At 52.1% G+C, this 17,319-nt stretch overlaps 1 protein-coding gene across 1 annotated transcript in view; it reads right to left on the bottom strand.

Moving 5' to 3' along the window:
- Positions 1 to 17,319, bottom strand: part of LOC101935647 (perilipin-2-like) — a 49,425-nt gene that overhangs the window by 31,519 nt on the left and 587 nt on the right. Inside the window, exons 2-6 of the mRNA XM_024106987.3 lie at positions 9,102 to 9,195; positions 7,240 to 7,438; positions 6,072 to 6,154; positions 4,492 to 4,747; positions 1,980 to 2,167 (exon numbers count right to left, since the gene is read on the bottom strand). Of these exons, the coding sequence (XP_023962755.2) occupies positions 1,980 to 2,167; positions 4,492 to 4,747; positions 6,072 to 6,154; positions 7,240 to 7,438; positions 9,102 to 9,116 (741 nt within the window). The 5' untranslated portion in view covers positions 9,117 to 9,195. The remainder of the gene's footprint in view (positions 1 to 1,979; positions 2,168 to 4,491; positions 4,748 to 6,071; positions 6,155 to 7,239; positions 7,439 to 9,101; positions 9,196 to 17,319) is intronic.

Raw genomic sequence — 17,319 nt, 5'->3', positions numbered from 1 at the left:
ACCCCCCTTCTGCCCACAACGTCACTCGGTCAATCTGTGTCCCATTCACACCAGGGCCATTCTATGGTGGGAGGGGTCCCCCTTCCCCGCCGGATCTGGGCTGAGAACCTGCAAACTCATTCCCCCGCCTGCCAAAGGATGTGAAACAGCCGAGGACCGTGGGGTGGATGAGACAAAGCCAACCTGCTTTTGCAAGTGCAGAATGTTCAAAGCCCCGCAGAGGAATGTACAGAAGTGGTTGGAATAATGGCAGGCGTCCTAGCAGGGCAGACAAAGGCTTGAAGGCCGATCAAATTGCATTCAGAAAGGGGTTCATTACAGTCCTTGTAAACACTCAACGGCCTATTTCCCTCATTAGATCCCCCGGCGAGACGTGCAAGTAATAGCATTATATACAGCCAGCCAGCCAGCGCTGCCTTGAAAACCCAGCTACAATGGGGCTGTCCCTCTCCCTACCCCAACGCAAAGGCCTCCTCAGGGCTCGAAACTACTCGAGAACGCAGCACGGGTGGGGGAGAGCAGGACTCAGGTCAGCTCACGCTAGGCGCGGAGCAAAGAACCTGCCCCCCCGGATTCAAGCCATTTCTTTGTGAGCCCCTGGGCCAGAACAGACTGCACAGCTCTGCCGCATGGAACAGGTTGACGGTAGAAAAGCGCTGGATTTTTGAGGGGGACCTGGTACATTCAGGTGCTTTGGTGCCGCCACAAAATGAGCCCCATCAAACCCAGTGGCAGGGGCCGCGTTATGTGAGTCAAAGCCTGATTTTGCCAGATCCACACTGGGAGCAATGAGATCCTGTGGCTGTCCAGCCATCTGGCCTCATTAGCAGGCTCCGCGCGACCTCAAAGCAACACCCTGGCAGAGGTGAAAGGACTGACCTGAAAGAGGTCTATAAAATCATGCCTGGGTGTGGAAAAAGTAAATCAGGAAGTGTTATTTACTCCTTCTCGTAACACACGAACTAGGGGTCACCAAATGAAAATTAACAGGCAGCAGGTTTAAACAAACAAAAGGAAGTATTTTTTCATACAACGCACAGTCAACCTGTGGAACTCCTTGCCAGAGGATGTTGTGAAGGCCAAGACCATAACAGGGTTAAAAAAAAGGAGCGAAATAAGTCCATGGAGGATAGGTCCATCAATGGCTATTAGCCAGGATGGGCAGGGATGGTGTCCCTAGCCTCTGTTTGCCAGAAGCTGGGAATGGACGACAGGGGATGGATCACTTGATGATCACCTGTTCTGTTCATTCCCTCTGGGGCACCTGGCATTGGCCACTGTTAGAAGACAGGATACTGGGCTAGATGGACCTTTGGTCTGACTCAGTATGGCCGTTCTTATGTTCTTAAAGATTCAAAGGGGTTGGCTTTTCCCTCCTCATCCTCCAGTTGGGGACACCCCCTTCCCAATCAGAGGGTGCGAAGCAGCTTGGATCTCTTTCAGTTCCTCATCGCCACGCCCTGCATCTCGCCGATGGCAAGGCCAGAAACCTGGGTCACAGCACCTGAGAGGCAGCTGGGCAAGTTGGGAAGGGCACTGGACTGGGAGCCAGGAAACCTGGCTTCTATTCACGGCTCTGCCACCGATCTGCTGGGTGACCTTGGGCAAGTCCATGTCCCCTCTCTGTGCCTCGGTTTCCCCTTCCACCCTTTTGTCCGTCTTGCCTACTTACAGTGTAAGCTCCGTGGGGCAGGGACACTTACTATATATCTGCACAGCACCGGGCTCTGGATCGCTGAGTGCGGCCCTAAGACAAATACCCCTAGCTCCTCCATCAGAAGCCGGGAGGTTCCCAGGGGCCTGTTTTGCTAGCAGCTCACTTGGCTTTTTCCGGTCACGCACCTAACCCACCACGTTCAGCGCCACAACAGAGGATGGGAAGCGGCACGAAAGGGGCTGTGGCAGAACTGGGGTTCCCGTGTGTCCTGCAGCCATCGGGGATCCGATAGCTAACCCTAAGTAATAAATCCATACCGTACCTCGACAGCCAACTCCAGCAGCTGGTTCAGGGCCCGGAGCATCCAACTCCATAGTGCTTCTGCATACGACCACGCTCTCCGGTTCGCTCGCCGGGCAGAGGTAGCCATCACAAGCTGCAGCCGCCTGGCATAGGTCTGCTCGCTTTCCGGGCTCTGCTTCACGCCTTTGAGGCTTGGCACCTGCCTTCCTGTTTGGGGGGGGGAGGGGACGGATGATGGGACAGGAGGTGAGATTGGGTGGAGGGGGCTGGGCAAAGGTACCAAACGAACTCCTGAAAATGAGGTACAATCTGCGGGGGGAGGGGCGCCCGTGCACCACTGCCCCCTACTGGATGGGCTCAGAACTGCTCAACGGGGCGTCAGGGAGCTTCACGGCTCATGAAGATTCTCCCCTAGTTCGGGTGGCAGGGGCAGAAGAGGCTCCAGACAATCAGCGGCGTCATCGTGGGTTTGAGAACTCAGCTCAAGGGCAGCGGGAGCGCACTGCGGAGCGACAGCAGGCTTCGGGGAGGCACCGGGCGGGAAGGCCCAGGGACGGGATGTTTAGACAGAGCCGAACGTTGGAGAAACGCTGCGAAGCAGAATTCTGCTCCAGGTCATTGAGCAGCAAAGGCCCAGGGGCGCTGGGGGAAGCTCGGGGCAGCAAACTGCCTTTGTCTGCTCAAATCCCCGTGCAAAGCGCCGCAGGGTTTTGTAGGGGCTTTTGATCAGCGCAACGGGTTTAACAGTCCCTGTGTGCAGCTCTGGGCTTGTGTGCAGCCCTGCAGGGGCAAAGCAGTGTGTGCAAACCAGTGCCCATGGGCAACCCTACAACAACAAACCAGGGTGTGCAGCCTTGCCCCCATTGGCAACCCGCAATAACAAACCAGGGTGTGCAACCCTACAACAACAAACCAGGGTGTGCAACCCTACAACAACAAACCAGGGTGTGCAGCCTAGCCCCATGGGTAACCCTACAATAACAAACCAGGATGTGTAGCCTAATGCTTACAGACATCTCTGCTATAACAAAGGCTACGCAGCCCACCACACACAAGCAACCCTAGCACAGCAAACCCTGTCGCCACGACCGCCCGTTAACAAGCCAGCGCATGCCGCCCAGCGTTCACCCACCCCCCAGCTGGTGCTCTCAGCTCTGGAGATCTCCAGTTCAATCCCAGGTGCACCACACTCACACGGACGGAGTGAGGCCTGGCGGCTGGATTCCACCCCGAGTGCCGTGGTGGGGAGCTAAGGGACATCCACCTGCCCTCCAGCGCTCCCCCTCTCTAGAGGCCTGGAGCGCCGCAGGTCACACACGCCACGGGGTTGCTGTGCAGATACAGCCAGACCCCCAGGCCTGGCAGGCAGTCTACGTGCCAGAGCCCATATAGCCTCAGAGGGAGTGTCATTGGTGTGGGTGGCACAGCAGCCAGGGGTGTTTGCAGAGCGTCACCAAGCCCAGGGGAAATTGGGAATGACAGCAGTTGAATAGACAGCAGCCCCCTGCCCGCGCCCAACCGGCACATCAGCACCGAGGTCACCTGCAGCTCACCAGACAGGCAGGAGGAGGGTGAGGTGCATGGGGGGGGAGGGGAGGGTTGAGAGATTAGAGCAGGGGGCTGGGAGTCAGGATGCCTGGGCTCCACTCCCAGCACCAGCAGGGGAGTGTGGGCTAGTGGTTAGCGCTCCAAGTACCTCCTGAATTGGCTCCGGCTAAAGCCGTGCCGCACGCAGCGGGTGAGCTGCCTCTGGGAATCTGGGCTTTGCCATCCCCTCCCACTGCTGAACACTGGCAGAACCGTGAGTCATGCTGGCCGACGGGCAGGTTGCCAGCAGACCCCGCTACCTGCTGCTAGCGTCCACCTGGGACTGAGGGGGTGGTGGGGTGTGAGCGGGAACAGGGCTGACGTCATTCCTCTTGGGACCCCAACAATGAGCTGCTAGAGAAAGGGGGTCTGGTGGGAACCCCAATATCTCAGCTAAATGCCAAAGGAAGTGGCTCTATTTTGGCTCGTCCCTTTCTGCCACTGCTTCAGTAAACTGTTGCTCTGGGGCTGTTCAAAATCTGCCATGCTCCACTCCAGAGCTGGCTGCATTTCAGCACTGGGTGAGGGATCCCCGTGAAAATTTGCTATGTGGCTGTTAGCCAGCTGCCATGTTCCACCCCAGAGGTGGTTGCATGTTGGTGGCAAGTGAAGGAATTCTCTCTCATGCTTTGAGATGAGCGGCACTAAAGAAACGTGAGATACTATTATCTACTCTCCTATTGAGGGAGTCGGAGTCAGGACTCCTGGGTTCTATTCCAGGAGGGAGTATGGCCTAGAAGTTAGTACAGGGGACTGGGAGTCAGGACTCCGGGGTTCTATTCCTCACTCTGCCACTGGCTCATGGGAGGACCTTGGGCAAGTCACTTTCCTTGAGCCCCATGCCTCAGTTTCCCCAGCTGGGAAGTGGGGCTCGTGACCCTGACCGCCCCAGGATCTGCCTGGCATGGCCCTGCTGGCAGGCTGAGGGTATCGCTGTTACTCACTGGTTTCTTCCTCTGTGGCAGGGAGATAGTGGTTCGCGATCTGCTCCACACGGCTCAGAGCTGTGTTCACGCCGGACTCCAGTGCTTGGCTGACGACGCTGGCATTCAGGACAATGTTCACCCCCAAGGCCGCAACGCCCACCACGTCCTCCACCACCCCGGTGGCCCTCTCTGTCAGCCGGCCCACTCGCTCGGCGGTGCTGGCTTGCAGCTGCTCCATGCTCGCAGCCAGGCTGTCTCGCAAATTCCCGAGGACCTGGGGGCGACAGGGGTGAACTCACATCAAGAGGGGGACCCACTGACTCCCAGGCAGAGCGCGGGGTGGCACCGTTACACGGGGGAGGAGGGTGCAGGCGGAGGGTTAAGTGTTGGGCCATTCAAAGGAGACAGTCCATTCAAAGCCCCCGGTATCATGAGGGGGTACAAGGAAGAGTAAGATTAAGGTGTGGGTAAGCGTGAGGGGAAAGTAAATTGTGCAGTAAGTTGGGGGGGCTGGTGGGGTGCAGGTAAATTTGGGGAGTAAGTTTGTGGGGAGGATAATGTGTGCAGGTAAATTTGGAGGGCGGGGGGCTGGTTGGCATGAGTTTCAGGTGCAGGGAGGGGTCTGAGGAGGGTGAATTCGAGAGCAGGGGGTGGTATGTGGGGCTAGGGGTCGCAGCAGGGTCGGAGGAGGGGCAGAGTGGAGGGCTGTGCGGGTGGGAGTTACCCTGCTCGGTGGAGGTTGCTGGGGGACATGGCACATGGGCACTGCAGCCTGCTCAGTGCAGAGCTATGGGCAATGCAGACTGGTGCAGCCAGGCTGGGAGCAGGGGAACCAAGTGCTAGGCCTGGCGTCTCCTCTCTCTCTGGCTGCCCTGGGAGATGGGGAGATCTCTGACCGGCCACCGCATCCTTTGCCTCTGGGGCCCTGGCAATGGCTTTCAGCTGCAAAGAGCTGTCTGGGGGCGCCCTCTGGTGGCAATGCCATGTATGGCAGGTGTGCATGCCACCTGGATATGTGCTTTTGGGAAAATACCCTGGCACAGTTACCTCCCCCAGCGCCAGAGATGGGGCCATCGCGGTTGGGGCGGTCTGTATGGCAACAGGCCGGACTGCTGCTGATCTGTAATGATGATGCCCACACACTCAAGTCTCTCAATAACTTTTTTACATACAGCCAAACCAGGGGTGCCAACAAGGATGAAATTGGCAGCTTCTCCCCCCAATATTCGACAATAATAGGGGGGCCTGCTTTTAGAGCTCCCAGAGTACTTTACAAGCACGAATGAACTGAGGCTCATCAGCTCCCTACAGGGTAGCAGAGATTATCCCCCTTTCGCAGGTGGGGAAACTGAGTCACAGAGCTGGGACGTGAGTCGCCCAAGGCTACACAGCTGGGAATAGAAACCAGGAGTCTTGACTTTCAGCCCCTATTTTCTAATCACTAGACCCTACTCCCCCTCTCCCAGAGTCCAGACTAGAACCCACGAGTTATGACAAGGAAAACGGGATGGTTTTGCGGTTGTTTCTTTAGTCACAGCATCCATGGCACCTCTGTCAGATCTCAAAGCATAACCCCGCCCCAGCAATGGGCCTTTTACCTCGTCCGCTGACTGATCCAGAATGGGGAATCTCGCCTCCAGCTCGTCCACGCCTCTCAGTGTGTAGCTATTAACCGCAGCTACTGGGCAAGAGAAAGCCATATGCACGTCACAAATGAGCACCCGCATCTCGGACTCAGTAGGGTGCCAGCCTACAGGGGATGGGTTGGGGATCCAAATCTGGGTTCGGGTTTCAAGTTAGGGCTGTTGAAAACTTTCCGCCAAGCCTGGTTTTCAATGGAAACTTGAGTTACTGAGTAAACTACATTTTCCACAAAAATGGTTTCCCTCTGGCAGAAAACTTCAATTCTCTGTCAAAAAACCAAATGCCCCCAAGCCAAAATATTGCAATTCTGAAATGCTGCCAGGGGATCTCATGGGAGTTGTAGTCCTGGTACTCCATGCTTCCATTCTCCTATAGGGGTTGGGCTCCCCTGTTGGACTTCATCTCCTAAGATGCACTGCCTCTTTTCAACAAGAAGGGATGCTGTGGTGCATCATGGGAGCTGTAATCTGGCCAGGGAGCCCCACCTAAAAGGAGAATGGAGCCGCATCTGAACGTTCACTTAAAATTTGCTGCGTCCATAAATATTCCTGCCACTAAAAGCTCATCCTGGAGAGTATTTGCAGGAAGTGAACACAAAAGGGACGTGGGATCAGGGTAGATGGGTTGACCTGAAGCATCTCACCTTGGTAGCAGGGTTCTAGTCTGTTATGAAAGTGCTAAGGGCGTTTGCTGAGTTGCTGGTACAGGTAGCTTATTACCCTACTGGGACAGAAGGGAGCTGGGAGTGGCTTTCTTGGGAAAGAGGATCTAGGGTGTGGGCTGAGTAGTTCTGTGGGAGGAACCTTAGGAGCCACCAAGCCTGGGGAGAAGATTTGAGCTGAACTTGGTTATCTTGCTGCTGTTTGGTTTGTGACAGAAGGCCAAGCCCAGTGAGGGGAGTGGGTTTGGATGCCATGTGGAGGGTAGACTTCCTTTGTAGAGCAGGTTGGGAATGGTGGCTGGACTCTTGCACCAATGCTTTGGTGCCATTCTGCCTTCGCTCCAGAAGTGGAAATATTAAGATAGGGCAAAGAAAGGGCCATTCCCATGCCGTAGGCAGTCTGACCAGTCCTAGCAACATCATACAGAAAGCCTCGCCCCTCCCCCCCGGGTCATACTCACTTGGCACCTCCAGCCTCTGCATGACCGGAGTAGCTGCCATCACGGCAACCCCCACCGCGGTGCTCACGCTGCGCTCTGCCACGCCGCAGAAGAAACCCACCACGGGGTGGACACCTTTTATGTCCGTGTAGGTGAACACAGCGATCTGATAAGCCGAGTTGAACAGAGGGATACTGGCTATGCGCGCCAAGGTGTTGCCCTAGGGAGGAGGAAAATGGGACTCGCGTGAGTCTGGCTTGCTGGCGAGCATCTTTACAGAAGCATTTTCAGTGCCGTCGCCTTCAGGCCTGAACAGCAGCTACCCAACTGCATGATGCCACCTGCTAAGCGCAGCCCTTAAAGTCACCCTGCCATCCTGGAACCCCTTCACTGGCTTCTAGTGCATCAAGGACAAACCCCTTGTCCTCCCTTTCAAAGCCCTGTGCAGTCTCCCTCCCCACCCACCTAGTACAACGTAAGATTATTGGGAGGTTGCAGGCAGTCTAACAAGTTCTATTTAGCTGAACGTATCGGCAGTTAGATCCTGGATGAAATGCTGCGTTGATAGTTGTGGTGCAGTTCTTTATTGACCTCTGCCTCCTACCTAAGTCTCTAGGACGGACCCACATGCTCTACAAATGCCATTTAACTGAATGGACAGGCAGCGAGATCTTGGGGGAAACACGACGTTAATATTTTGTTTTGGTTTTAAACCTCTTCCTTGTCTGAGTCTCTCCGAGGGACTCGTTTGTAGGTGCAGAGCCATGCCTACATGTGCCACCCACTCCAGCAACTGCGTCAGGATTACACCCATTGTTGAATACATTCTTTGCACTGGTTTCCTCGCTGCTGCCTGCGTTTGTCCGGTTCCTTTCTCCTCCGTTGCGGACAAATCCCGAAGCCCTTAATCCGGAAAGACTCCCACTGACTTAGTACCTCAGATTATTAGGGCAAGGAGATAAAAATCACAGTCGCCGCCCCAGCCTGCTCAAACCCCTGCTGCTCCGCAAGATTTTTTGCTCTTTTTGTTGTTTGTAGCCAGGGCTGCGCGGAGCCTCATCCCCACCTGCCCTTCGGCGAAGCAGTCTTATCCAGGCCTACTGTGCATCAGCCCCTCTCACACCGCACCCTCCAGGTCACTGCAGGCCCTCTCGCCCAGTGTACTCTTCGGCATTTTCAACCACGCCTGGTTGTGACCACCTTTGCAGAAAGGCGACTCGCTGTCCATTTTCTCTCTCAGTGAAGGGCGCCAGGGGGTCTTCTCCCCCACCCCAAAGCTTTGCGCTGCTCTGTTTGAAGTGCACCTCAAGGTAAGGTTCTCTCCCCCCACAAACACACACACACACACACACACACACACGCCCCTGCTGTTTCTCTTCCTGAAGTTCTCAGTCCTTCCTTTGCATTCAGTTCAGACTGGCGGCAGGTGACCCCTCATGAACCAGACCACGCTCCGGTTACACGGACACAGATGGCGGGATGATCTCAACCTGGTTTTCGCCCACCCACCCCAGACACAGACGATCCTCAGCTGGTGTACACTGACAGATCGCCATTGAAGCCAGTTCAGCTGTTGTCATTTATACCCTCTGAAGTTCTGGCCCGAAGTCTTCTGAACAAATTGTTCTGCAGAACTTGGGGGCCGCTTTTTGCTTTGTTTGTATACAGCGCCTAGCACAACGGAGTCTTGGCCATGCATGGTGCTCCCGGGTACTCCCATAATACACCTAATAAATAATAATTCCACGGGGAGCATCCATGCAATCTTTCTATTTAACATAACCAGAGGCAGAAATGTATTGTCTATGCGGCACGACCTCCCGCGTGCCTGCCCGAATCTGATGGGCCGGGGTAAGAGAATGAATATGATGAAATCTACTTACATTCTTTAAAGCCATGCTTCCCACTCAGCAAGTATGGGGGAATGGAGAACGCTGGCACCAGCTGTCCTGCAGTACGATGAAGCTGCTCTTCTCCCTAGAAACCAACCAGCGGGGGAAAAGTTTCCACTGAGCACCTTTTATGTTGGAGAAGTCTCCACCCCTTCACCTTTGATGGCTTTAATCGATTGTCGAGCGGAATTCCAGCCTCAACGAGGATTAATAGACTGGATCAGATTAGCCCAGGGCCACATTCATAATTTTAAACAGCTTGGGCGGGGGGGGGGGGGGGGGGGGGGGGGGGGGTGGAACCCAACAGCCAGACTCAAGAGTCTTTCAGGACCAAGCAACAGAGGGTCCTGTGGCACCTTTGAGACTAACAGAAGTACTGGGAGCATAAGCTTTCGTGGGTAAGAACCTCACTTCTTCAGATGCAAGTAATGGAAATCTCTAGAGGCAGGTATATATCAGTGTGGAGATAACGAGGTTAGTTCAATCAGGGAGGGTGAGGTGCTCTGCTAGCAGTTGAGGTGTGAACACCAAGGGAGGAGAAACTGTTTCTGTAGTTGGATAGCCATTCACAGTCTTTGTTTAATCCTGATCTGATGGTGTCAAATTTGCAAATGAACTGGAGCTCAGCAGTTTCTCTTTGGAGTCTGGTCCTGAAGTTTTTTTGCTGTAAGATGGCTACCTTTACATCTGCTATTGTGTGGCCAGGGAGGTTGAAGTGTTCTCCTACAGGTTTTTGTATATTGCCATTCCTGATATCTGACTTCAGATATCAGGAATGGCAATATACAAAAACCTGTAGGAGAACACTTCAACCTCCCTGGCCACACAATAGCAGATGTAAAGGTAGCCATCTTACAGCAAAAAAACTTCAGGACCAGACTCCAAAGAGAAACTGCTGAGCTCCAGTTCATTTGCAAATTTGACACCATCAGATCAGGATTAAACAAAGACTGTGAATGGCTATCCAACTACAGAAACAGTTTCTCCTCCCTTGGTGTTCACACCTCAACTGCTAGCAGAGCACCTCACCCTCCCTGATTGAACTAACCTCGTTATCTCCACACTGATATATACCTGCCTCTAGAGATTTCCATTACTTGCATCTGAAGAAGTGAGGTTCTTACCCACGAAAGCTTATGCTCCCAGTACTTCTGTTAGTCTCAAAGGTGCCACAGGACCCTCTGTTGCTTTTTACAGATTCAGACTAACACGGCTACCCCTCTGATACTTTTCAGGACCAAGTTCTCCAAGAAGAAAGCCCCAAATGGGGAACGCGGCATCACGGGAAACGAACCTGGTGCCCAAGGAGGTACTAAGCTTGAAACTCAACTTTTGTCAACGAGATAATCTTGCGTCCCCCATCAAAGCCCAGCTCCAAATGGATCCAGGGAGCAATGTGTGGCTTCTAGATGAAAACCAAGGGAGGTTGGCACAATTTCACTGAGGGGATTTCTCTTTATGAACACTTCGGTCACAGAAAGCTACTGTGTAAATATACCCCACACATAAGGTATGTCTGCATTGCAACTGGGAGGTGTCACTGCAGCATACCTAGGCATACCCGTGTCAACTTTCATCCAGCTAGTGTGGCTAACAGTAGTCAACATGGTAGCAGGGGCTAGAAACCTATGTACAAACCCAGGCTTGCCAGCGAGCTTGTAGTCGGCTGACTAACCCATGCTGCCACGTGCTACACCGCTATTGTTACCCGGTGCTAGCTACATTAAAGCTGGGGCAGGCCTACCTGTGCTACTATCACTCCTCCCCTTGCAATGTAGACGTACCCTGAGTGCGCAGCAGGCTAGTACGGGGTAGATTTACATCCTGCTGGCCATGAACGAAGTATTTGTATACCCAAGCTCTTAGAACCCCAAGGAGCGAAAGCCTCCATAGCCCGAACCCTAGAGAAGAGCTTTTGCTCTTGTCTTGATTCTAGAACTAGGAACGGAGCGCACGATTGGACGTCATCCTGATTTTGTGGCGTTCAGAGCCGGATCCGAACCGGCTCCTCCCTCTGTAAAGGGCCAACTCCAAATTCTGTATCCGGTTCCCCCAACTATTATAAACAGAATTTCACTTTCCCACATCCCCCACGTAACCAATGTGGGAGCCAACCAGATACTGCAACATCCCACTTATCCTTCTTTGCAGCATCCTTCCGAAGGAGCAATTTTTCTCTTGCTAAGCACTTGTAAAGCTAACGCTTAGAACTGCTTGTTGGTTGCGTCTCCTGGTATCACTCCCCTCCCTCCCCAGAACAAGCTGCCCTTTATGACAAAAAAGGAGCTCTCAGCTGTGGAAAAACGTCATGCCCTGTGCGAAGTCGTCAGGTCGACCTAATCCGCAGTGTAGATGCGGCTAGTTTGACGGAAGAATTCTTCCATTAACCTATCTACTGCCTCTTGGGGAGGCGGGTTACCTGCACCGATGGAAAAATCCTGTCAACGTAGGCAGCCCTGCAGCTCCAGAACTGTGCTGCTGTATTGTATGCATAACCTCAAGTTGAAATAAAGAGCAGAGCGTCAAATACATCTGAAGTGATACACGGGGTTAGATTTATATGCAGCCAGCTAAGAGCTCATTCACATTTTCTCTGCATATTCAGCTATACAGGAGAGCAGGGTAGAATTTGGGGTCAGAGTCCCCCCTTTTCCATGGGGAGAACCCCACAATGAGGTTGGGGGGAGGGATAGGTTTCATTCCCACATGGCACAAAGCAGCCAGATTACGGAGCCTTTGTTTGAGAAGGGAGATGAGCCCTGACACACGCTCATGTGAACTCGATGCGTTCCGGCGGTTAGCGCTCGCCCCCGTGTCAAATCTCTCTTGGAGGTCATCTGCAGAGACGTCGCTGCTACGGGAAGTCTGCAAAACAGCCTAATTAGGAATAGATTCAGGGTGATGCCTGGAGGGACACTGGGAAGACGGGTTTGTTATTTTGTGGGCCCCTTCGCCTATCCACCATCGTTTCTGAACCGTAACCTACGTATCTGGGGATAAAGCTTGACTGCTCTGGGTCCTTTTGCCAACACATCGAGAAGACACGAATTAAAATCCAGTCAAGAGTCGTACCTCTTCTCAGCTTGCCGGCCACTTGTGCGGTGCTGGTGCTCCAACCTCATGGATATCTACCCAGGTCCTAAATATTACACCTGCCGAATGCAGTGCGGCAGCTTGGAGCTCCAGTCATCATTGTGGCAAGTTGGACTCCATGCCCAACACTGCCCTGGTGGGACCCGGACAACTCCAGTCTCCAACCTTCCACTCCTGGCTGGTATCCACCCCCCTATGAAGGCAGGGCCCTGGCCGCATGACTGCACAGAGCCACCTATCTCAAAGCCGCCTCAAAAATGCCAGCAAAAATCCAAATGCCCCTTTGCTGAATTAGTTGAGCCTCGCAGACAGTACATCAGACGCGACTTTTCTAAGGAACAGTGGCAACAGGTGGTGAATGCCATGCCCAGTCCAGTGCCCTACTCACTGGGTATGCTCTGCCACTGACTTGCTGCAGTTGTGAACAAGTCATTTCCCTTCTCTTTGCCTCCTTTTCCTCTCTCTAGTTCTCATGAGCTCCAGTCCAGTGGCAAATCTGCTGGACCATACCAGCTTTGCAACTTAAGTGCAAAGTCTGATCATCTCTGCCATTGGAGGACTTTTATCCATAGCTCACATACGATTTATGAATAGCCAATGTTTTGCCTTTGGAATGGACTCAGCTGTATGCATGAGGAGAGATTAGTAAGACTGGGACTTTTCACCTGGGAAAAAAGATGACTAAGGGGGGATATGACAGAGGTCTATAAAATCATGTGGAGAAAGTAAACAAGGAAGTGTTATTTACTCCTTCTCATAACACAAGAACTAGGGGTCACCAAATGAAATGAATAGGCAGCAGGTTTTAAACAAACAAAAGGAAGTATTTCTTCACACAACGCAGAGTCAGTCTGTGGAACTCTTTGCCAGAGGATGTTCTGAAGGCCAAGACTCTAACAGGGTTCAAAAAAAGAACTAGATAAGTTCATGGAGGACAGGTCTATCAATGGCTATTAGCCAGGATGGGCAGGGATGGTGTCCCTAGCCTCTGTTTGCCAGAAGCTGGGAATGGACGACAGGGGATGGATCACTTGATGATTCCCTGTTCTGTTCATTCTCTCTGGGGCACCTGGCATTGGCCACTGTCAGAAGACAGGATACTGGGCTAGATGGACCTTTGGTCTGACCCAGTATGGCCGTTCTTATGTCCAAACCGCGCTCCCAACTGGAACTCCGCTGTAATGGCTCCAATCCCCCTGGCCCTTGTAAGTTACCATGTGAATGCTGCCTTCCCCAAAAGAAACACCTGTTGCAAATTAAGAGACACAAGAGGACAGGAAAAGAGCAGCAGCTTTGCTTTTTAATTCATTAGTTTGCAAACTGCCCGGTGTCACCTTAAACCTGAGCAAGAGCTGGATGTAAGCAGGAAAGTTTGTCTCTTTCACCAAAAGTTGGTCCAATAAAAGATATCACCTCTCCCACCTTGTCTCTCTCTTTAAACTATTTACAAGTTAATTGTACCATATTTACATCCAACTGACAACGTGATTGTTAGAGACACTCTGCGGCTGTCTATTGTTCATTTTAAGCTTCAAGAAACGTAACAATATTGCTCTAAAACGTCAAAACCTTCATGTTCATCGTATGAAGAAGCTGCTGGCGGCTGGGTTTGCTAGAGGCAGAACGTGTGTTAATAAATAGGCTGAAAACAATGTACAGTGATATTTTTACTTAGCATAACCCCGACCCATTTCACTGATTTATGTTCGATCTACTCTCTCCTTGGGAAGGGTCAAGGAGCGACATCTAACAATATGCAACAATGGCACTTAACAGCTAAATTATTCTAACTGATATGTGATCGTCTACGGGCTCTGTACTCGGACTGAGATTAGCACCTGCATAATGCATACGGGTCGCAGATATCCGAAAAGACACAACTCTACTTACATTTTACCTGGACAATTTAAAACATCTTCATTTTGCAGGCGGTGGCAGAGCTGTGACCCAACTGAAAGTCTGGAGCCCAGTTCCTCTTATAACCCCCTTGCTATTTGTTTGGCTAACAAGCCGTCAGTTTTCTCTTGGTATAGCTTATCATAGTGCAAGTAGACTGACCAGATAGCAAGTATGAAAAATCAGGACAGGGGGTGGGGGGGTAATAGAAGTCTATATAAGAAAAAGACCCAAATATCAGGACTGTCCCTATAAAATCAGGACATCTGGTCACCCTAAGTGCAAGGCAGCTAAAATCCAAGTTACCCGGGTGAATGAATATTTGTGTATGTACGTGCACAGCCAGGGTTTTTCTTCACCAGGGCAGGCAGTGGTTCTCAACCTTTTCCATACTGGGATCCATCCATTCCATCCCTTTTAGCACCAGGGAAGGGCAGTCTGGCCACAATCCCTTGACATCTGCTCACAAGCTCCAGGTTGAGAAGCCCTGAGATAAAGTAAACAGCTGGGGTTCTAGAATACAGAAAGATGACGCGTTAAAAATGAGACAATTAAGGAGCAGTTCCTGCTGAAAGGGGGTCTACATAAAAATGGCCCCCAGTTACTCAGATCTCTGCTTCCTGAACGTATGGAGTTCCCATCGCTGATGAAAAGAAAGATCTCCCTTCTGCGCTGCGGGAGAGCAAGCTGGAGTCCATTCTGACTCATGTAGCACCAACAAAATGATCAGCTAAGAACCTACTACCGCAGTGATTAGGTCAGAAGCTGACCAAACAGCTGGGTTTTCACATCTCGACTGGGAGTCTCTGGCACCAGCAATTGGAGGAACCGGCTTGACTTGCGAACTAACAAAGCTTGATCTACTTTGATCTGTTAAAATGACCACTCTGTTCCGTTCAGAGAAATTAGGTTTTGCAAACGATGGGTCATTAGATATTTGACCGCTCATTCGATAAAGTATCTTTGTCAGGATGCACAGATGGTAGCAAGGATTAGTTAGTGGCTTAAGTAAAGGGCAGGGAGTCAGGACTCCTAGGTTCTAGTCCCAACTTTGCCACTGCCTTGCTGGGTACTTTGGGGAAAGTCGCATCATCGTTCTGTGCCTCAGTTTACCCATATGAAAAATGGAGATACCAGCTGCCTCCAAAGGTGGTTTCATACCCTCATGGACTAATTTTTAAAGGTCCTGAGCAGCTGCAGCCCCTGCAGATTTCACAATTTGGGAGTGCTCGGCCATTGTCAAGGATCGAGCTGTTATAGGCTGTACTAAGGCGACAAACGATGAAGGGGGAGATGAGTCTAATAAGGTGCAACAGCCGCTGGGGGTACTTCTGGAGGACCACTAGCTCTTGATTCCCCAAGGTTCAATTTTCCCTCGGGGTGCCCTTTTCCAGGTACCAGACCCCTTCTCCCACAGGGATCTTTTCCTGCAGTCCGCTCACAGGGTCTTCCGACACTGTGGCCCGCAAGGGCCCTCGGCTTCTTCAAGGAGGGATCCTTCTGCTGCTCGGTCTGGAATTCAGCTGCTGGTTTTGGGGTCCATCCCTCGTTGGCCGTGCCTCAGTTTCCCCGCCTCGGAACAAAGCCTCAGCCCTCTTAAACCCGGTTCCTGATAACTCACTGCCCCCGTTGGGAGTTTTCCACATCCCCTGCTAGACAGACTCAGTTTGGACTGTGCTGTGACGTTCTAGGCTTGAGGGCCCGGAGAACGGCCTGTGCTGTGTTCAGACGTACAATAAACCCTTCTCTTTTATGCTGGCTGAGAGTCACGGCAGTCCAGAGAGCAGGGTGGCCCTGAGCACAATGGAAGTACAGCTTCACGGATTGATAGCAAGTTTGTTATGTTGGACAGCAGACGACAGAGCTCGGTGCCACTCAGACACTGGGCTGGATTCCCATTTAACCTTAAGGCCCCTTTACAGGGCTCCGGCTGTGTATAAGCACCTTAAAGTAGGCCATTGACACCCACTGTAAGGGCCCTTTACAACACTGCCCGAGTGGTGTGAAGGGCAATGAGAATCAGGTTCAGCAAATTACTCAATTCATTCATTCCATGATGACAGCCAGAGAGCAAGTTTTCAAACCCTCTGACTCGAAGAAGTGGTCTCTCTCCTAGCAGGCTCTGGACACAGGCATTTTGGTGGGGTTGTGGTTGGCATGTGCTGCGCACGAGGCCTTGCATACACAAGGATTGAGCCAGCTTCATCCAAGGGAGCTGGCAAGGTTGGAGACGTATCAAGTACTGTATTTGTGAAACATACAGGCTTGCTGGTCCCTGGTTAAAGACTGCTAGACACACCCCTGCCCCGACTATCTCAGATGCTTTTCTGCCCCCATTACCGATCTGAGCACCTCACACTCTAACATATTTATCCTCACCACACTCAAGGAGGCAGGACAGGGCTGTCATCCCCATTGTATTGCTGAGGACCTGGGGCACAGGGAGGCTAAGTGATTGGCCCATGGTCACATAAGACATCTGTGTCAGAGCAGAGAACTGAATCTAGCCCCCCGGAGTCCCGGGCTAGTGCTCTACGCACTGCACTATCTACCTCTCTGATCGAAGACAGGCACCTCGCGTCTACAGAATTCCAGTACAAATCTAAGTAAACCATCAGACACTGCTAATTCAAAAACATTAACTGATGGAGCTGATATTTTAAGCTGCCGTTCCGGGAGGGGGCAGAGGGGTGTCTTTAAAATGTTCTATTTAAAAGACAGTTTTGTCCCTCTCTTTCATTGCTAACCATGGCTGCACGTGAATGAGATCTTTGTTCCTGGTTATTTGTATGTTCCTGCTGCTTCAGGCCTTGACCAAAGGCAAAATTCTCTATTGGAGGCATGGTAATCCACTCTGCAATATGTGCCTGGATACCACAAGGAGAGGACTGCGCCTTCGGGTGAGGAACAAAGCAGCCAAGAGCCTGGTTTCACATTAATACTACCAGCACCGAATACAAAGCAGAAGGAGCGAATTATACAGAGAATACCGTGAATTCTCTTGCCATGGAAGCTTTTGCTAGGTACTGATGAGGCATCAGTGCGGGGGAGGGATAGCTCAGTAGTTTGAGCATTGGCCTGCTAAACCCAGGGTTGTGAGTTCAATCCTTGAGGGGGCCACTTAGGGATCTAGGGCAAAATCAGTACTTGGTCCTGCTAGTGAAGGCAGGGGGCTGGACTCTATGACCTTTCAAGGTCCCTTCCAGCTCTAGGAGATAGG

This window comes from Chrysemys picta, chromosome 20, assembly GCF_011386835.1.
Source record: "Chrysemys picta bellii isolate R12L10 chromosome 20, ASM1138683v2, whole genome shotgun sequence".
NCBI lineage: Eukaryota > Metazoa > Chordata > Testudines > Emydidae > Chrysemys > Chrysemys picta.
This window is presented reverse-complemented; position numbering and strand designations above follow the sequence as displayed.